At 44.3% G+C, this 22,352-nt stretch overlaps 1 protein-coding gene across 1 annotated transcript; it reads right to left on the bottom strand.

Annotated features, from left to right (window-relative positions):
* Positions 1-2,328: 2,328 nt before the first annotated feature.
* Positions 2,329-22,017, bottom strand: LOC307080869 (disintegrin and metalloproteinase domain-containing protein 10-like). Its single transcript, XM_079743818.1, has 16 exons — positions 21,899-22,017; positions 19,978-20,128; positions 18,689-18,807; positions 18,447-18,605; positions 16,664-16,761; positions 16,293-16,430; positions 12,566-12,658; positions 12,279-12,462; positions 9,825-9,988; positions 9,557-9,740; positions 9,220-9,370; positions 8,612-8,795; positions 7,427-7,535; positions 6,667-6,887; positions 6,447-6,573; positions 2,329-6,258 (listed from the first exon to the last, which is right to left on the bottom strand). Exons 1-16 carry the CDS (start codon positions 21,963-21,965, stop codon positions 6,032-6,034), a joined length of 2,376 nt encoding a protein of 791 aa, XP_079599944.1. The 5' UTR covers positions 21,966-22,017; the 3' UTR covers positions 2,329-6,031.
* Between the last annotated feature and the right edge of the window lie 335 nt (positions 22,018-22,352).

The raw sequence follows: 22,352 nt of genomic DNA, 5'->3' as shown, positions 1-22,352 counted from the left end.
CTAGATGATCCCCATGACCTTAATGGTTTAGGTATAACATAACATTGGAACATTCACTTATAACATAACATATAAACATAACATTATAACACCACAACATACAATTATAACATAACATGATAACATAGCATTATAACATAACACAACATAACTGAGATGATCACCATGAGCTAAATGGTGTTGCTATAACATAACATCATAACCTACCATTATCACATAACATAATAACATACCATTATAACATCATGCCCTAGTTGATGACCATGAGCTGAACAGCATTGCTATAAAATAACACCATAATATACCATTAAAACATAAAATAATAACATGACATAACTGAGATGATCACCATGAGCTAGACAGTGTGTCTATAACATAACCCCATAACATCATAACATACAATAATAACATTATATAATAACATAACCTCATAACATCAAACCCAAGCTGATCCGATGAACTGAACATTGTGGCTATAGCCATAACAGTATTTGAACATAAAATGATAACATTATAACATACCATTATAACATAACTGGGCCTATATTGCTAACATAACTATGGTCACACACTGCTTTCTTAACATGCTCTCCAGTTCTAAATCTGTTTGAGTTTATTTTCAGTTACTGACGATTGCACAAACTTTCAACAAGACATTGTGCATAAAATACATTTTCAAGACAAAAGTCTGCAACAAAAATGTTGGCTCTATTCATATTCCTTTTGTTTTTCAATCTCAGAAAAGTCCTGAATGTCTATTATTTAAGAAGATATTTATGTTGTAAATACTGTCTTGTAAATAAGAGTGATATGTGGAATAGCCTGTACTAGAATGCACTAGATTTGAGAGCAGTCGTTTTCTGAAACATGAATGTGGTTCCTATGTTATGCTGATCTTGTTAATATGTGATATTTAGGACTGTAGTGCTCTATTTACTTGCATGCCCTTTTCTCTGTTGTGGTTAATCATTTAAAAAATAATTGGCAAAAAGAATTCCCTGACAAGTTCTATCTTAAAGAGTCTTGCCTTAATAAGAAAGGGGTTTGAAATTAATTTATTCTTTTAAATATGTCATATGTCAAATCATGGGCCCCTTGACCTTAACCTTACTAATAAAAACAGTTTGGTATAACATTGCCATCAGTGACAGACTGCATCTTCTTATGTTGATGTTCATCTTAGTTTGGCTTCATGTATGAAGGCCTCAAGGAAAATAAAACGTATAAAAGTACCCTGCAAGGCAATGCAACTTTATTTATATTTAAATAACACTTTTCATATACAGAGCAGACTCAAAATGCTATAGATATAGTTAACTTATTCATTTATTTGAAGAATAGTTAGAGTATAGTCCTACAAACTACAATTTTTCTTTCTTCTAAAGTGCATACCCTCTTTGGTCATGAATTAGACAAGGGGTTGTATGCTTTATCTTGGAGACACTTGAGGACGGTGACATCATTATAAGCAGAGACAAGGCCGGTCTGTGTTCATCTGACGTCATCCACTGGACCACTCAGAGGAGCTTCATTGGGTTTCTCTCCACTGGTGCATTGTTTTGGACACGGAGCAAAAGGAGAGTGCTGTGAGAAGTGGTTACATGGTGGCCAACACGTGGTCCCCCGGTCACTGCTGACTCCAACAAACTGTACAACATACTGTGCCACTGTAGCTTGTTACATTGCACACGTCACAAATGGCCCAACCAGTGATTTGACAGAATCAATGTGCTGGCACGTTCCACTGCGTTAACGTGTTTCCACCGTGACGGTAGGCCTACAATCTACTACCAATGTCACACCATCAACTGACGGCCTTTTGTCAATTCATTTCCTCTTCTACCAACGACAATATTTTAATGTACAAATAAAGATGCAATTTTGAATGCAAATTCATGCATGAGAACAAGTAATTATTTCAGTCTTAACAAATGCGTTTTGTTGAGGGGTGTAATGAACTCAGGGTTCAGGTCTCCATGCTGCTTGTGTCGCTCTCTGCCGGTCATAAGTCGCTACTGCACCACCAATTCAGGAGGAAGGAAACGAGGACATATACGAGGATACGAAAGGACGTTTCATGTTCATCCAGTCGACGTGGTAACACATCTCAGAAGGAAATAATTAAAAAGCCCAAGGCCCATTTCATAGGGAGTCAAAGTAATGAGCTGCGGCCATTGCCTCCTTTGTTGACTCATGCGCACACCAGTGTAAAACATCCAAGTAAGGGAATTTATGGACAAGAATTATATAACATTAACAGGAAAATGAGGCAGAATTATCCAAGGACCAAATGAGATCAGTCAGGAGAGACATTAAACAGGGGGCTAGTTTATTTTGATCGAGTCTTTTAATTAATGCATTTCAAGTACTCCAAAAAATTACATCTCTTTGCACAATACAATTAGATTTTTTTCTTTTTTTCTTTTTAGTAAAAATGTTCAAAGTGAACAAAAAATTCTGATACTGTATAAAACACAGTGAACATTAAAATCAGACAGTAGTTTTAACTTTTTACTCTTGTGTTCTTTCGGCCTACATCACCTACAACATTTCAACTCAATTTGGACATTTCAGTGCACGTTTATTCAAAACTAGAATCAAGACTAGAAAATAAAAATGGAAAGTCAAATTTACAGGCATTTTTTTCTCCTCCCCACACCCTTGCCACAGAATAAGACAAAATTAAAAATGCAACAATAAATCCATTACACTGAATGTTTTTTTTCTTTGTTTTTTCCATTGACGATGGGTGGAGGAAAGGTATTATAATCAAATCTTATTTGAACTAGCACACATAGTAACATGAATAACTTATAAGAGAGGTTTATCACACATGAACATCTTACTCCAGAATTAGATTACAAAAAAAAAAAACACGTATCAAAATGTAATTGTCATCCTCAAATGAAATGCAAATTCTCTAGGTTCTGTACAAGTTTATATTTATATAGCCCAGGCTCACTGTAGGGTCGGAGCCTCAAAGATGGAATCAAAAAGATGTCTCCGCTCTGCACAGACCACGTCGATGAGGACAGCCTTCAACCTTTAAAACCCCCTTCCTCACTGATGTCACATGAACGGCCAACAGGGACAAGCTCAGTAGTCACAATGCTCTTATTTGATCACTGCAACACGATGGGTGTGATAGACAGAAGCACAGATACAACATGAAATCATAGAATAAGTCTTTTAGACCCAAATAAACACAACGAGGACATAAGATACTTATAGTCCCCTGAGGCATGTGCCTGGCTGCCTGTCAGCCAATAGAACGCTCTGTACAACGGCAGTTAGTGTGTGGAACTTTCCTATTGGTGCAATAAGACTTAACAGAGAGCCATTCCAAACCGTGCGCTATATCTATTTTATAAAGTTTTAATTTAGCATTAACTCTCATTATTATAACTCTCATGCCGACACATTGAGAGAAAAACAAACGAATAGCGTGACAAACTGACTGGAGGTCCAACTGTTGAAAAGGGGCTTCCTTCAGCAGTCCTAGAGTCCTCAATGGGACTTACACTGTTGAGCTTGTGGGAGGGATAAAAGGATCGGTTTGCAGTTGGTCCAACCCAGACTTTAAAACCATGATACAGGCAGACACAGTATATTCACTGCATGTTTAAAATTAGTGTTTTCCTTTTTAGGTTAGTTGTTTTGATTTGCTATCCTCCAAATATTGATCTTGTTCAGACATTTGCACCGAAGTAACTAACCACAAGAGTAGCACCAAAAACATTGTGTTTCTCATCTTCAGGGTCAGTCAGGTTTAACATTTCGACTGGACTTTTGAAACAGCTGGCGTACAGGGAAAAAAGCTAAAAATGAAATAGTACCACTTTTCAAAAACTGAAAAGAGTAGAGGACAGGACTTGGAGTGGCTGCAGCGTTCTGCAGAGAGCCTCCCGGGGGTCTGAAGGCGTGCAAGTATGGAGGTCGAGGCCGCACATGCCATCATATGACAGTAAACAATTCAACAAGGACCGGGTAAAACAAAAAAGAAAAGAAATTACACACAACGATTAAGTGTTTGTGGATGAAGAAGATGGGCACCCACAGATGCCTTGGTTGGCTAAGAGGTAAGTTTACTTGGTTTTCAAAATAAGAAAATGCCACTTGGATCCGCTTCATCACTCACTTCAAAACACGCCAGGGTTATTTTCTGTGTAGCGTGACAGACAATGTAATAACATTCCTCCTCACATTGTTCCATGTTATTTAATTATATCAGCTAAGGAAGCAAAAAGTGATTACTTGAGACAAATATTACAGACCTTTGTCAATCATTTATCACATTTAAGAGATGTGTCTGCATGCCCACATTGAATAAATTCCTTTAAAAAAAATAATATATATATTGATCTCAAGACTTAATCAGAAGAATGAATTCATCTCACATATGTTTGTACATCCCAACTAGAGTCCCTTTAATGCGTTGTGTTTTCGCCCTTCTATCGTAGCTCTGGGACCAATACACTAGTTCAGATGGGAGCTGAACCCCAGCCTGCCTTGTGACAGGAGACACACTGAGCGCTGCTCGCCACCAGCCAGCTCAAAGAGTTTGATCATCATCACAGGAGCCAACACACCTGTGAGGGCCAGGGTTGAGGGATTGAGCAATCTGAGCCCTGAGCTACCCATCCCATCGTCACGTTTGTGACCACGGCGATGGTTGAGCACATCTGTAGAGATGTCTTCCCATTGAGGAACACAACGTTTTTTTTTTCCCCGCTCCAAGCTTTTGCTTCATATTTGACCAGGTAAGACGATTCATCCCTCCTTCGGTTAGTGGTTATTCATTCCTCGATATCAACAGCGAAAAGAAAAATCCTTATAGACCATACAAGGCGTTCCATGAACCTAGTGTCACTCCTTTTCCCACAACGCTTTACACAAACTAGCTCTAGGAAACAAGATGTTAGCAAAAAGAAATGGATGAAAGCAAAACACACAGAAAAGTTTTTCACATGTGATGGTCCCTAAAGTTAAATAAAAAGCTAGGATATAGTGTCTTTCATCATGTTCCAAAAGTAGGAACAGACAATTGCAATAGGTCCATGCGTCTGGACGTGTGTGTGTGTCTGTGTGTATGTGTCTGTGTGTGTGTCTGTGTGAACTCGTTCCGATACGTCCACCTTCATGTGGGCTAAAGAGTCCTGAGAGCACTAACTGAAGTATTTAAAAGAAATCAACAATAAAGAAAACCTTTTAAAAAGTAAATCATTACATTTATAGTAGAAGAAATAGTTTGTCTTCAGGTATGATACATGTCATCTGTACAGTCACATGCGGAGGCCCGGTCTGCAGCAAAGACCGGAGCCGGTGATTCTTTGCCGTTTTGAAACGTGTTTAAAAAATCATCACAAAATAAAAGTGCTGTGGATTCCCCCCCATGGAGTGTTTCCTGGCAAGAGAGTGGAGACCAGTGGCACGGCCTGCCTGCCTTCAAGAAGACGATAAGAGGACCACACACACACACACACACACACACACACACACACACACACACACACACACACACACACACACACACACACACACACACACACACACACACACACACACACACACACACACAGGTTTCCTTAACTCCTTGGCACTCCTTTTGAAACGAATGAGAAAGAAAAGGTGTTGGAAAACAAAGACACCAGGTCACACTGCGCAAAATGGCTGACAGTGGAGTCCCCTCCACAAAGAGCGAGCCGCCGCCATGGACTGCAAAGTTAAAGTGGTTCCAGTTGGTTTGCTTCTCCCTTCTCCCTGGAGGTTCGGGGGCCCCTGGAGGCCCGACGTCTCCCCGAGGCCCCCTGGCTCTGAGTGGATGGAGGATGTTAACGGTGGCGACGCGTTCGGCTTTTCTTTGGATGGAGGAGTGTCGTATTTTCCCACTGTAGGCACGAGGAGGAGCCAAGGCATTGAGGGGAAGTGGGGAGGTCTTGAGGATCGGGGGGGGGGGGGGGGGGGGAGGAGGAGCTTAGTGTGGTGGGCAGGTGGAGGTGGCCCCGCGGGGGGAGGGAGGGGGTGGGGGCCCTCAGCGTCTCATCTGGCCCATCTGATAGTTCTCGCGGGTCTGGCGGTGGTGCCTCTGGGGCTGGGCCTGCCGGGGGGCCTGCTGCCTGCTGGCCGGGCGCTGGCCGGCCCCGTGGGCCCCGTGGGCCCCGTGGGCCCCGTGGGCCGGGTGCTGGGAGTGGGGGTGCTGGGACTGGTGCTGGACCTGGGAGGCCGCCTGCTGCTGGGCTCGTCGCCTCTTCAGGGTACCTGGAGGGGCGGAGACGCTCGTCACCTTAAGGTTCGTGCCTCGGGGTCGCATGCATACGGGCGCCGTCACAAGGTTAATGAACACCATCAATCACCACTAGGGTCGACCCCGGCACCGCGTGCATCGTGGTTTGAATAACAAGCCCAGCGCTGAGGGGCCTTCGAGAACACCCTGGAGCCGTACTCACCTGGGAGGGGCTTGGGCGGCGGGAGCTTGGGGTTGCTGCTGGGCGTGTGCACGCTGCAGATCTTGATGAAGCCGGCCATCAGCATGATGAGGGCGATGCCCATCAGCAGCACCGCCCACCAGTGGGCCTGGAGGAGACACACAGCCCTGATCAATGCCCTGGTCACATGTATACCCCCCCCATATGTCACCACAGAGAGCGAGGCCGGGCGGGTACGCACCACGATCCACTCGGCGATGTTCTCGTAGAGCTCTGGGTTGAAGATGGCCTTCTTGAGCCGGGCCAGCGGGCCGTCGGCGTCCACCAGACGGCACTTCATGAACACGTCGCAGTAGCCCTTGAAGTCGTTGCAGGGCGAGCCGGCCGGCAGCGTGGTCACCTTCTTGTTGAAGAAGCGCGCCAGTCGTTCCGAGCCCGTGCTGCTGCACGTGTTGGGGTTCACTGTGGAGGGAACCAGGGAGGAGACATCTCAGGGTCTAGAGTAGCCCAGGGTCTAGAGTAGCCCAGGGTCTAGAGTAGCCCAGGGTCTAGGGTAGCCCAGGGTCTAGGGTAGCCCAGGGTCTAGAGTAGCCCAGGGTCTAGATTAGCCCAGGGTCTAGGGTAGCCCAGAGTCTAGAGTAGCCCAGGGTCTAGGGTATCACAGGGTCTAGGGTATCACAGGGTCTAGAGTAGCCCAGGGTCTAGGGTATCACAGGGTCTAGAGTAGCCCAGGGTCTAGATTAGCCCAGGGTCTAGGGTATCACAGGGTCTAGGGTATCACAGGGTCTAGGGTATCACAGATACTTTATACAGAGTGCCCCTGCACTTTGTCGAAACTCGGGGTCATGCCATGCGTGAAACGCTTATTTTTGTCTAGAATATAAATATTGACTGCATTGCTTAGACTGATCTTCTCGGGCCCACTTGGTCTAAAACCATCTGCTGAACTACGGCATGCGATACGGGAGGTGCATGATGGAGAGGGATGGAGGGGCTCTTACTCTTTTCCATGCAGCACACGTGGCAGAGCTCTGTCTCGTCCTTGCCGTCCTGGCTGGCGCAGGTGCAGACCTCCAGACCGTACTTCTCACAGATGGAGCCCGAGCAGCCCTGCAGCAGGGGGAGAGGGAGGCATGGGGGAGAGAAAAGATCAATGGATGGCTACAGCAGAGTTATTCTAAGCATGCCGCACACTGTGGGAGGACGCAGTCGCGGAACAGGGACTTGTTTCCAACGGGGTTATGTGGAGTGCACCGGGCTCAGAAGGAGCCCAGCCCCAGACAAGGAAGGAAGATAGCTGGTGGTACCGCATGATGCCTGAGGTGTGGGACAGTGTCCAATATCCAGTTTTACAGAGGCCTATGTACAGAGACCTCCGCAGTCCGTATCCACAGCATCATCAAAACACAATACACTTCCACGTCAGCCAGGCGGAGAATAACAAGACTCTATTCCCCCCAATATTAAGTTAAAGATCCCATATCAAGCTTTTTTGGGGTTAATAATTGCATTTGGGGGTACTACAAGAATAGGGTTACATGCCTGTATGTAAGAAATACCCCTTATTATTGTCACACTGTTCATTTCTGCAAAACCAATTTCAGCATCTTGCAAAAACGTTCTGTTTTGCAAAATGTCGCCTTTTCTTTCTCATTCGTTTCAAAAGGAGTGCCAAGGCCCCCCTCCCAAGAAGCCCAGTCTGCTGTGATTGGTCAGCACACCCACTCTGTTTGATTGGTCAATGCTTTGTGCCTGTGTCGTCAAATTCACAGCCCCGAGAAGTTTTAAACTTTCCAGGCAGCCGGGAGGCGCGACTTCTGCACTTCAGCACCGCCCACTGCAGAGTCTGACGTCACACTGTTACAGAAGTAAAGTTTGAGCGCAAGCGACCTGTTTCACACACTTATTGAGGGCCATTTTTGGTAGGGCGAATACTCCCCCTGGCTCGGACTTAGATTTTTCTAGCTTAGCAGACTTAAAACATGTAAACATACGTCATTATAACAGTCCAAAGCAAAGGGAAAGGTCTAAAAAGCATGATATCGCCCCTTTAACGTTTCTCATGAGCACAGAGATACTAAATACCACAAAACAGTGAGGATGAGAGACCCTTACATCGTCCCGCATGCCTCTGGTCACCAGACAGCGGGGCGTCCTGTCTGGAGCCCAGCTCTGCCTCTACTCACCCCGTTGAGGCAGACTTGCGTCTCTCCGTGGCAGGCGGTGAAATTGGCCTTGGGCTCCGAGGTGGGGCACATGGCAGTGACTCCATTGCACATTCCCTGGTGCGCACACTCCGACTCGTCCCTGCACTTCTCGTTGCGGCCCTTGTAGGAGCAGTCGGGGGTGCAGCAGGGGCCCTGGCTGGGGCTGGAGGGGGGCAGGACAGGAGCCATTAACAAGACTAGAAGAACCACAGTAGACAAGACGCTTCCCCGAAAACAGGCCGAACCGAGGGGAAGTGACAACATAAACAGAAAGCTGAATTATACACGCTTTATATTAAATTCATATTGATTTCTCTCTGCTCATGAGACCAGATGGAGATGCTATTTTATCAGGGATTTAAAAATTAATGCATTCAATACTCGTATGAACACTGAGCTCCTCATCAGCGATGAACTGATAAACTGGCTACTGGGTGAACGTTTCACTGCAGATCCAGACCCGTCGCGAGCCAGAATTAAGAGGTGCCGTTTGGTTACAAACGGATAAACCCGACTAATCTATTAGATTAAAATGGGCGGGGGGGTTTCGCTAAAGCCCAGGAGGTTTCCCTTCTGCCCAAGCTGACCTGCAGACTTTGTTGGGCTTCAGCTTGCACTTCTTGTTGTCGGGCTGGTTGGCGTCGTAGCAGCACTGGTCCCTGCACTGGTCGCTGTAGCCGCAGTCGCACTCCTCCCCCGGCTCCACCAGCCCGTTACCACAGATGGGCTGGCCCGACTCTGAACCCGCAGAACAGAACCACACGTCAGCGATACAGGGCTCACGGAGGGAGATCCACGACTTCATACAGGACCGTGTTTTAACACGTGGTGCACAGAACGTGTTGACACCCATCAGGGATTAAATCTGAGGTTTCACAGCAACACCGTTTTGAACCGAGACACGATGCCACAGGACACACGTACCGACGAAGCAGTTGCCCCTCTTCTTCTCCAACACCTGACTGATGTTACGCACGCTGCAGCTGGAGAACTTGTTGTTGTTGAGCTTGTCTCCGGAGGTGGCGCGGGCGTACATGATGTAGTTCCCCTTCTCCTTCTTGTCCTGGCTCTTGGACTCCCCTGGCGTGCACTCTGTTCCAGAGTCATGCTGAGAGGGGATTCACGCATCAATACCGACTAACAAGAAATAAATACATGGATTTTAAAAGCAGCAAAGGGTTTTCCAACTAACCGGGGAGCCGAAGTTGTGACCCACTTCATGTGCGAATGTGATGTGGGAAACTTTGGGGGGTACGTGGGAGGCGTAGTTCTGCACGGTGATGATGCCCGTGTTCAAAGACTTCTTTTTACCATCCGAGTACAGCTTGCTCTTCTCACAGATTCCTCCCGAGCTCCCTGTGAAGACGGAACAGAAACCAGAGATGTTACGTCTCAGGATTACCCGTTTGAGATCAAAACAGACACCATGTTGCTCCCCAACCACCGCTGTCGCTACAGGAAAGCCCCTCTGTGTATTCACTCAGAGTTTCAAAGACACAGCTTGTTGTTATATGGATTATAATCATTCAACAATCTTTATACCAACGCCATCCATCGATATGCACATTGACAGAGGAACACAGTGAACACACTGAATGCGTTTGCCTTGTGAGTCCATCCTGGACTTGTGTGTGAACATTCGGTTTCTCCCGTTGAAAGCCTTCTCAGAAATCCGAAAATAATTGGGCAACACAGCCCTTGGGGAGGAGATTGAGTTCATGGCGAGGAAGAAGAGCTGCAGTGTGCCAATAAAAAAAAAGAGGAAGGTGGCGCCCAAGGAAGAAGCCTTCTATGGAGCACTCAGAACGATCTTTATGGGAAATACAGTGAATAATGAAGTTGGAAGGATAAGTGCTGCCAGGATCTGTCCCATCGATGAGCTGGACGCTTAAAATGCGTCAAATTCAGTATTATGAAATGCAGCATGTTTTTATATTCACATTTTCTTTTTGTAAAAAGCAATATGTTCAGGTAAATTTGTAATAAATGTGGTACTTCCGTATCACAAGGTAATTGTCATTTAAGCTCCGTCATGAACGTCACTATACAGATCAGAATAAAAACTCACTGCGGCTGCAGCTGTCTGCAACCAGAGAGGCAGAGCGTGAAGGTTTCCCCCGAGAGAAAGCTTTAGAAGTATTGGAAAACATAAAACAAGCAGACTTAAAGCAGCCGTCCCTCCGCTGTGCATAATATCTATGGCTTCACACAACCAACGGCCTGTACCAACGCTGGGAATAAAGCATACAGGTGCTGTTCTGGAAGGGCTACCTAAACCCTGGAGGTCACACCGAGCGCCTTATTAAAACACCGCGCCAACTTTACTCTTGCCCAACTATGGTACAGTACCTGTGATGACCCATTGTTGTCCTAAGGTACAGTACCTGTGATGACCCATTGTTGTCCTATGGCGCAGTACATGTGATGACCCATTGTTGTCCTATGTTACAGCCTTTGATGACCCATTGTGGTCCTAAGGTACAGTAGCTGTGATGACCCATTGTGGTCCAAAGGTACAGTAGCTGGGATGATCCATTGTGGTCCTATGGTACCTTACCTGTGACGACCCTGCCAATTCATTCTCAACCATGGCCGATATAAGCACCACTACGAGTCTTTACTTGTGGAAGTACCAGAGACGTTTGAAAACCCGACGCAGTCGATTAGGGTTCATAATATCATCCGGAGGCGCACACAGCTTTTGGCCGTGATATTATATAATATAGATATCTATATATTATATAGATAGAGCTCTGGGAGTCCTCATACGGAAACACTCACTTTCTCCTCCATGTTGCGGTTCACTCTGGACTTGCGTGAACCAGATTGTTCGCGCAAGTAAAATTCGGACCATTTGTCAATTCGCACAGCAGGTTTTCTGGCGAAGAATTTGCCTCTAAATGCGTCTCTACATTAACTTTGTATGGATTCACGCTGCCCCTTCTTTTTTGGTGTGGACGCACCATTAGCCTGCTACCTCAGGTTGTGAATGAACAAGTGTTGATGAGAGCATTCTCAGGCTGGGTCTGGGCTGATTCATGTTGATTGGACATTTGTGTTCGTTGGGCTGGTTGGGGTGTATACCCCATGTGATTATTTATTCCTGCCATTATGTTAATCATATATAAAACAATTGAATAATTGTGTTCAATATAATTTAAGGTTAATGGAACATTTGTAGTACATGTTTAATGATGAATGATCGTTGTTTTTCTTCTTTCTTAAACAAATACAATCCATGAAATAAACTACAGATTAAATATTAAGCGTTAGTGAAAGCCCCATAAAGGTTACCAGAATTCAGCACTGAAGGCTTCTCTCAGAGGAGAAGACTTTCACTTTACCATCAACCAAATTCACCAGCATGACGAGAGCCTCACTCTGATTGGCTGGAGTTTTTGAACAACTTAAGGCTACGGCCATATTATAAAATAAATGAGTGGCGAGCCGCGGCCAGACAGATGTTCATTACAAACTGCAAAGGTGACACAAGGATATTCACACGAGGCACAAAAAATAATACCATTCAAAGCAAACACTGGCCTCTATTTCTCCCAACTCTACATCACTGAACAGGGTAAGAAGGCCACCAACTTTGTCTTAGTCTTGAACCCTTCCTTAAATCTACTGTGGCTTCTCTCTGTACCTGCGGGGGCCCCGACCCAGGCCAAGCCCAGGACGCCGTCGTCAAAGTCCCGGTCGGTGAAGACGTAGGCCAGGCAGTAGTCGTCGTGGTTCTGCTCAGAGTTCAGCTCCAGGAACTTCTCCACACCGATGTTGGCGAAGCGGAAGGGGTTCAGCCGGTCGCGCTCGTCGCTGGTGGTGTTGATCTGCAGATCAGAGGCGGTGAGACAGAGGCTTCAGGGACCAGTCCATTTAACAAGGATCCATTCAGAAAGACCACAGTTCAAATGGTTTACAGCTCACACTCACCCGGATCCTCTTCACCATGAAGCTGATGTTGCGAATGCCCATGAAGTCCGTGCCCTGGTAGATGGCATCGATGGCCTTCACATGGCTGGAGATCTGAGGAGGAAACCTTGGCTTAGGGCAGGGATTCAGGTGTCATATTGTACTACTAATAAGGGCTGTTGGAATGTATTCCGGGATTGGAATATGAATTAAATAGTAAAAAAAAATAGAAATAGAATGTTGAAACTCTTTTGTTGGCTATAGTAAGCACACCCAATCCTTCTCACCTTGGCCTTACCACGTGTGACAACAAAATACTATCGTCACGTCACGCCTGAATAACAATAAAGTTTACAGGCATGTTAAAACTATTTAAATTAGCCACGATGCAAATATGCACAGGGGCCGTGTTACAGAAACTTCCTATCTTAAGTCCCAAGTTAACATAGGAGAAGTGTAAGATAGGATTTTTCTCAATTTGGTATTACAGAAACATATTCTATCTTAATTTAGGAATCCTATCTTATCTCAGGTTAAGATATCCTAAGTAGGCGATCTAGCATCGACATTAAGCTTTTATGTCTGTTACTAGCAACAGATGAAGCTTACGTGCGCATCCAATATTTTTTAACTATCCGTCGACGCAAGAGACGGCAACCGCTGTGATTGGTCCTCTAACAAAATCATTTCCGGAATCACTTTCCGGTTTGACTTTGCACCTTATTTACTTTGTACTTTGTTTACTTTGCACATTAAGGACCAATAAAACACCAAATAATTTTTGAAAAGTTCATTTACAACACTATTTACATGGTTTGTAGTCAACATAAAAGATCGATCATGCGGCGAATTGCATTGCGTATCCGACATCCCGACGGAGAGCTTCGAATGCTCGAGGTGACTCCGTAGTTACGGAGTCGGATTATGGATTTCAACCAACATGCCTTTCAACCAACATATTTCGTCGATCACCATTAGGCCTACGCCTACAATTTTGCTGCGCTACATAGAGCTGCATCTCGCTAATTTGTAACAGTAAATGACAGTTAAGAGAGCTGATGGGTCATCCTAAGGTTAGGACAGTTTATTTGGGATTTTGGTAATTTAGGATATTTCTGTAATACACATTCCTATCTGAGTTAAGATAAGAGCCCTGACTTTAGGATCGGCCGTTCTGTAATGACTTTTTCCGTAAATCCGATCCTAACGCTTGTTACCAAACAGATAAGATAGGATTTTCGAGTTAGGAAGTTTCTGTAATACAGCCCCAGATCCCTATAGTCACCTCTCAGATTAAAAGATGGATGGATTACTCCACCTATAGCCTGGTGAAGACAAGCTGATGCTCCGTCCCTCACCAACATATTTTATGGATTTAGAGGATTAAATTATACTGGAGTTTTACTTTTTAATCCAAGAGTTAAATAGTATAGCAAATGGCTGTTTGCGGTTGAGGGGGATTATGATAAATGGATGTGGATTATTTAATACATGCGTGTTTTGGAGACGCAAATTTCCCTGTTCACTAACTAAAATAGGCTATCACTCTTTCATGGACAGTTGGCATCTGAAACTAAACCGTTGCGAAACAACTGCACGACTTAATTTTATCGTAGGCACCATATATTCACGTACTGAGTTGAAATTAAACATTGTCTCTCAGCGTTCACTGCTATCAAGATGAATTATCAATGCATATAACCAGACCTGCAAACTCCTCAGAGTAAAAAAGGTGACAGTGGCGAAAATCATCGGTCCAAGGACTGATCGGTGTTTCGAGATATACGACTACTCGAATTCTGAGCTACCCTGGGCGGGATTTAGCGTGAATATTCATTACGGAGATTGTAGCACACGATACAATGGAAAGATTTCAAAAGGCAGACTTGGATGCAAAATGTAGCCCTTCATTATACAGAAATTTGCTGTTGGTGTATTAGCCTAGGACAACACCCTTGCCAGATTATTTATCTAAATATCCCTATGTTGTTAGAATTTACTAACTTTATGCAAGGTCTACGTTCGTGCAGTACTCGGCGTTGACTCGGTCCTAAAATTATAATATTAATGTAAATTATATCACATCAAAAAAGTGGTAGCTAACGTTAGTTGAATCAAGCAACCAAATAGCTGTTGTTTTTGCTCCAAAAAGCTTGACTTACCTCGAATTTAACATAAGATAGTTCCTTCAAATAAGGGCTGCACGGTATGGACTGAAATGTATATCATGGTATGATTTGAGGCATAGACGGTAGCGGTAATATATCACGGTATGTTAATTTTATCTTCTAAGTTCAATATTAATGCTTCTGGTAGGAAAACTGCATAAAAAAAATAAAAATCTTATCTCAAGTTACTTCCATCTCTGAAAAACACTAATGTTTAATAGTAGGGATTTAAATCTCCACTTGCTTGCGGACCTTGCAGTATAGTTATCTCAATTTGGCTGAAATGTGTGCGGGCAGGTAACGCGTACCTGGGGTCGAGTGTTTTGACTATCTCTTTAAAGCCCTTTCTATCGACATTTTGGTCGATTTAGTCGTAAGGACTGGCTTTGGAAAATGCCTGCGGAAGCAATGTCTGAAATGCAGAGACAGCTTCACGCTACCGTCTGTCTCGTACGGTGTGGAATGAGAGCTCGTGAAGGGACTACCGGCAAGCACGCAGGTACGCTTGCTGCGCGCCTGCGTGCTTGCGCAATAGCATACTGCCTGAGAAGGCAGTATGCTATCGCTGTCAAATCTGTCCCTGGGAAAAGTAACGTTGTGCCGAATTGAAAAAGGAACTATGTTTCGTTACCATATTTTCAGTAGTTGCGCGTAACTTTACTTTTTACATTAAAAAGTAGTTAGGTTACTGTATTAACGCATTACTTACTTTGTTGCGCCGCGCATTACACACACAACACTGTCTACCGGTCACGTCAAAAATCCATACCGTAGCGCAAATTCACACTGGTGTACTTTCTATACCGTACACCACTACTTCAAATTGACGTTAAGAGTTTCCATCAGACTCGCGCGGTAGCCAGGCGTCTCATCCAAAGGCGAGCTCAGTCGGCGCTGTGTGCTTCAAGATTCTGAAGCGCTGAGATTCCGATTGGCCCAGAGAAATGTAAATTATAAGAATTATCCAATAATGTTTTGCAATTCTAGCCTGCATGGCATGCATACGAAGGAGAGCCTTCTCCCCCCCCCCCCAAAAGAAAACTCTCCGGTTCTACGCAATTCACGTGAATGACCCAATAGATCAAGAAAACGGCGATTGTCGCCGAAAAGCAACAAGTTTGCAGGTGTGACAACAGATAACGATATATAGGTCTATGAATATGGTTACCACTATGGATTCAGTAAGAACACCGTGTTTAGAAACGTCAATAGGCCGTTACCTCCACACTGACCTGCAACTTGAACAGTGGCCATTGGGACTGTGACAAAGATACCCGATTGCGATTTGTTACATCGATTTATTTCACCAGTTACCTCGGTGCAAATAAATTAATGTTGCTTTATCGCAAAACGGATTATAGAGGAAGGTTGACAGCTCTGATACTGATTGACTAGGCCTGGTATTTTCTAGGAGGTACTATTTAGTCATTTAGTCTCAAAGCTACAGGTTGCAAAGTTATTGATTGTTTGGTTGTTGCTTGGTGAGATAGGGCTTCACAGAGGCCAGCAGGTTAACGGCAGACTTCAGGGTTCAACCCCCTCAACACCAGAATCTCCTGCTAGTGTGACCCTGGGCTCACCTGGGCGATGACCGCCTCCCTGGTCTTGTAGTACTTAAAGAAGAGGTGGTCGGTCTGGATGAAGAGCTGGCAGGTGTTCTTCTCCGCCTGCGCCATCCTCTTCCTCCTCAGCAGCATGGGGTCCAGAGAGACCTCCTCCTGCCAGGGAGGAAGAGTTTAACACACAGATGAATAAAACATTAGGAACTTCAGGATGAGGGCAGGTAAATAAATGATGTTGGCTATTTTTAGGTAAGTGTTCCATGATACGATGCAATCATGACTATACATGTTGATTTTTATTTAAAAAGTACACCCATCACAAAAGGCACATTGCTGTGAAATAAATAGAAACATCATTAAAAACAACAACAGCGTGTACTGTGCTTTACCGTAGCATCCTCTACAACTGAGGCCTGGAACCTCTTCATCCTGTCAAACACAGAGTGGTCCGCACAGCCCCCTTCTGGCCCATACTTGTGTGGGTAGTCTAGAGGAGAGAGCAAGAGAGGTAGAGGTTACGCTGTGCGACTGCCAGCTGAAAGGTTCTGGGTTCACACCCCAATGTCTGCAGACAACTGATAAAGGCTGGCTAGACAGGTGTCAACTCCGGTCATTTTCAGGTGCATCCATCAGGCAAACTATCACAGGACAGCCATCCTTGAGCAAGATTCTCAACCTGTACCTGCCCTTTAATGACTGCAGGGTGCGAGTGTGTTTTTTGCCAGGGACCCGGGCTAGGACAGTTAGCAACTGAGAGCTGTAAAGGTAGGGCCCTATGATTTTTCTAACAGAATCAGGGACAGTAACTTAAAATGTGGGTTATAAAAGCTGTATAGGGCCCTAAAAGAGCAAACTGGAAATTTGAAAACATGTGCGGTATGAATAATAAAAAAGATATCCACAACTAGAGCAGAGTCTTACAAAGAAGCTGATCATTTACAGTCCTAGAATGCTTTGTTTTCACCAACCTTAAAATAGATTAAATTGAAATAAATTACAATATATAATATCAAAGATTTCCCTCTACATAAATGTACGCTTCTTTCGACATTCTTGTTGCAGCAACAAAGCCATAATGTGAAATTGTTTAAATTAAAGCCATCCTGATTTACGTCCAAAACTTTGAAATAGGATATCAGCGGTTGATGGAAAGAAGCTTTAAAAAGCCCATGAAGAATGAATGCGCACCTTCAGAAAAGCAGGAGATAACAATTTGAAGACTTTTTTCAATTTAGTTTAGCAGCCTGAAATACTTTGGATTTCAGAGCGCAACAGTCATGGTGAAAAGATAAGCAGGAGGCAGAGCGTTCAGATGGCTTCTGCGATCACTCTGTTTAAAGAGGAAATCTCAGACCTGCTGTGTTCCTATTGTGCGTTCAGGTTAAGAACAGATGTTGCTGGTGAGCTCTCCTACCATTATGTATACGTTTCCAACCATGCTACCCTTCTGTAACCGTAGTTTAAAAAACATCTTAAGAATACATTTAACAAAAGGCTGAGATGCTGAGGTCCTGCTGGCCACCATGCCGTCTATACACCGGGGGACACACTGCACTGTCAGTCACTTAAAGTGGTAAAGGCATGTCTGATGATGATTAAACCCTTAATATAGATTATGAGCAGGCGACAGATATAGAGAGTGAGAGAGGCAGACCAACAACACAAGTCCAATTACAGAGGACAATGCTACTTAACCCTGTGAGTCGGTCACTCTATTTCAGGCAGCGTCTCCAGGCCAGATAACAGTCTTGCATGTCATGGTACGATGTACACTGAGCCTCTTCTTCCTCACCTCCTTAGCCCTCGGTCATCTCTCCAGGCTATTAACCTCTCTCCCTACCTCTCTCCCTACCGCCCACCCTTCCTACCGACCCCTCTGCGTATCCAGAGATGACCAGACCCCACAGGGGTCTGGTCTGTGGAGGGTGTCGGGAGGGTGTGTGTGTGTGTTTGTGCTGGCGGGGACAACAGTGTGAAGACGGCTTAATTGAGCCGTGCAGCCCTGGGGGGAACGGCCTTGTTAGTCAGCTAATGAGCAGCCTGGGTATCCCGGCTCCTTGAAGAAGGGTTCGGGGGGGTTTACATAAACATATCACTTCCAGTCTGTCTCAGCTTAGGCGAGGAAAACAGTGTTCACACCCCTCCGTCTGTGTGTGTGTGTGTTTGACGCACTGATGTCGTCCTCGTGGTAGATGACTGAGTGGAAGGGGACGTCCTTGTCGTTCAGGTATCTCTCGGCTGGCTCCACGTAGTAGGTGCCCTGGTAGGTCTGGATGAAGCCCTCGAACTTGCCCTCCACCACAGAGCCGTGGCTCAGGGTACCCTTCTCCCCTGAGGAGACAGAGAGGAGGGGTTAGTGGACACACACACACACACACACACACACACACACACACACACACACACGAGCTCACCGTAGATTTCCCCTGTGTATATATGGGAAGTATCATAAGGTATCTCAGTGCCCGAGATGTCCACCTTTAGGTCTTGGGCAAATATTGTGGTGTCCCTCTTCATCCGCAGATTAAATTGTCTGCAATGAGGGATTATTTCATTAGACAGAGGGCAAAGTTAGATTTAAGAAGACACTGGAATACACTGCATCATGTTTTGCCTCCCTGGCTCCCTAGACTACAGTCATACTTTAGAGAAAGAAAATGCATATCAACAAATATAATACAAATGGTGTTTGGCTGTTAAGCCCAAGAATGAGAATAGTTTTCTGTTGAATTATTGAAGAGCAGAAAAATTAGGGCGTGAAACCATTTTTGGTGGTTGGCGTCAGGGAGATATTGTAAACAGCGCAACGCGGATGACACAAACAGATTTGATTAAAAAAATAAATGCAGGTACGTATGGAATACAAGGAGTGTGTGTGTTGAAAGCAATGCTTCATTAACAGTTAGACAATCAGTTTTCAAACACAAGATCTGCTAAATTATATATATTAAAAAAAAACATCTAATGTTGTATAATTCAGGGTTTACAAATCTGAAAAGCCCTTCTCAGCATTTCTCAGGATAAAGAGGTATTAATAGCTTATAATAATCGAAGCTGTTAATTCCAGAACCCAGCTACGCATATCTATAGTGCGTGAAGCAATGAGAGGTTGGAATGAAATGTATTTCCAACTGATCAATCAAGTACAAAAAACCCAAAATAAAGACTACAACTACTGCCAGGGGAGACGTGTGTGTTGACAAAGGAATCGACATCTCCCACCCAATCTCTGTTGTTCCTCCTCTATTCTTCATTTCCTTCCCTGTTGAACAGAATCTATCCATCCATCTATCTTTGGCACAGCAGACCCTGCCACAGGCAGGAAGACAAGCGCAATGTATGCCAAGCTCCAGGCCAGATGGTCTCCTCTCGCTCCATCAACCCACTGAGTATGGATGGACACGTTCATGCAGAACACCAACCACAGACCCCTTCTCCCCAACAGCAGCCACGCAGGGCTCTGTTACAGCTGGGCGACCTCGCCAAGAAAACAAATGGAAATTATAGCTACTAAATATAACGACGACTATAACCAGCAATACTACAAAGAAAACCCATCCAAAAACAAACTATTTCAATCCATTCTCTAAGCGTATGTGTCACTCTAATTACACACAGCGCATTGCATAAGCGGTGGAAACTGCGTGGTCGGTGATTATGGCGGCGTGCCAGAGTGAAATAAATAAATATAATCATCACATACCTTCCGTGTGCGTGGAAATCTAAGTGGAGGAACTTGTCCTCGTGGGAGACGGCCCTCTTGACTCTCTGGTGCTTGTCGTCCACAGGGTCCGTGTCGTAGGACAGACCCTCATAGTGGCGGATGTACTTGTTCAGGGGATTCCCATAGTGTCCTGTGGGGTTCACACACAAAACACCTTCCCTTCAGAATAGGTTTCTTCTTTTTTTTTACCATTAAAGCAAATACAGTTCAACAAAAACACACATTTGTTTGTGAAAATGTAGTATGAGTGTTAGCCCTGCTACTAAGATGAGGCAACATTTTATTTTAGTATGCTTTTGGGTTATATTTTTATAACTAAAACTTAACAAGAATCTTTAGTGATTATGCTTTATTCAATATATATATATATATATATATATATATATATACACACACACACACACACACACACACACACACTATCAACAACATTATTTGGCATTATCAAACAGCAGCCAAAAAACATGTTTTTAGGACAGATGATTAACAATCAAACTACATTTTCCACCTAGATGAGTACAAAAAGTAAAATGACAATATTGTTTGTGTTATGGGTTTGAATAGAAAAGATAAAACATTAATTCATATTAACATTAATTAAGGTCATGAACTGTGGGAATGTGTACGATCAATGTTACCATCGAAAGACGGATGAAACCAGTTTGACCACAATAGAAAGTTTTGTAAATTAACAATACAGTCTATATTGCAACAGTACTAACCTATTCAAGACACAACTAAAGAGGATAAGCATGTAGAGAAGAACCATACACAGTGGGCTGCTGCACTGCATGGACTGCTAGGACACATCACCCACAGCAATATTAAAGTCAAGATTGTCATAACTTCACGTTACATGAAGAGAGTATATGTGCCACCGATGAACATATACGTTACCTAAAGTTATTGTAACGCTAGTTGACGTTACAATGGCGCAAGTTAACGTTACAACAACGTTAGTTAACGTTACTACCTGACTGACATTAGGTAACGTTAGCGCTACAATAGGCAGTACCGTTAACTAGCATTATTGCAACGTTAGAATAGGATCATCGGTGGTGCATAGACTTATTAAAAGGTATACAACCTATGTAAAACCGATACTTTTATACCTAACGTTACAATAAGGCAGTACAATAACTAACTGAACGTTAGTGAACGTTACTGCCCTGTTGTAACGTTAGGTATGCACTCATTGGATACCATCATGTAGGTTTATAGCATAACCAAATCTGTAAGCAGCAAAGAGTAACGTCAACCCATGACAGTATGCCTCCAATACAAAATGTCATAATACGGCATAACCTAAAACCCCACAGAACATGTCATGATGTCTAACGACATGTCCATTTTTACGCTTTAACAGACAGCGTCCTCGTTCGCTCCAGGGTAGCCTAGCCGTGGACGTCCTCGTTAGCTCCAGGATAGCCTAGCCGTGAACCCATCCATATAGACAACGTCCTCGCTAGCTCTAGGCGAGCCTAACCGTGGACCCCATCCATATAGACAGCGTTCTCGTTAGCTCCTGGCTAACGCTATGGACTCCTCCACATCTCAACTCACAACAATGGCTGTCGGCGGTGTTTTCACCAAAACAAAACCCTTAACGAGCCCAACAGAAACAAAAGAGGTGACAACACATTCCGTTACACAGACGAAAGCTGCACCGTTAAACGAGCTGAACAAGCCAAATGATCCACCATGATGAATTCGTCTGTTAGCGGGACCAAATCCAACAATAAGGACGCGGTGTTCGGCATAACAAGCAGGCCCCGGTTCGCTCCCACCGCTAGCCTAGCCTGCTAGCCCCTCCTAGCTTTGCGCTATCTCTCAGCTCATCGGGCTTAATTCGACCAGTGAACAACACTTATGTCGCGTTCACTGCGGTCGCCTTGCTTACCTTGAGCGTTGTTCAGTAGACATGCAAAGAAGAATGTTTTAAAGAGAAGCATATCTGATAAATCCATTGTTAGAGCATCGATGCCGTTGTCACTTCTCGTCCTCCTTAGATAGGCGCAGACGCCCTGTGTTTATCACCGCAGCTTCCTCACCGCCGCCTCCCTCTACTGTCGGACGCCTCTACGTCACAGCACTGTTATCATCCCGTCACATAATTCTCCTTTTATTTTATTTTTTTGTTAAAATCGACTTGTTTTTACAAACCTTTTCACTATTGCAGGAATGTGCATTACAAATTCCATGAGTTTCAGTCATTCAATAATTATGGGAAAATAAATATTAGTTCAAATGCCTCATTGGATGTTAAGTGCTTATGGCACAAAAGGAGCTTTGTACAGTGTGAAAGGCAAAAAGTCAAAGTAATGCATATTAATCATAAGCCAAGTATGTAAGTT

Source organism: Pollachius pollachius (genome assembly GCF_949987615.1).
Source record: "Pollachius pollachius genome assembly, chromosome: 9".
NCBI lineage: Eukaryota > Metazoa > Chordata > Actinopteri > Gadiformes > Gadidae > Pollachius > Pollachius pollachius.
The sequence above is the reverse complement of the archived record's forward strand: the minus strand, read 5'-3'. Positions and strand labels throughout refer to the sequence as shown.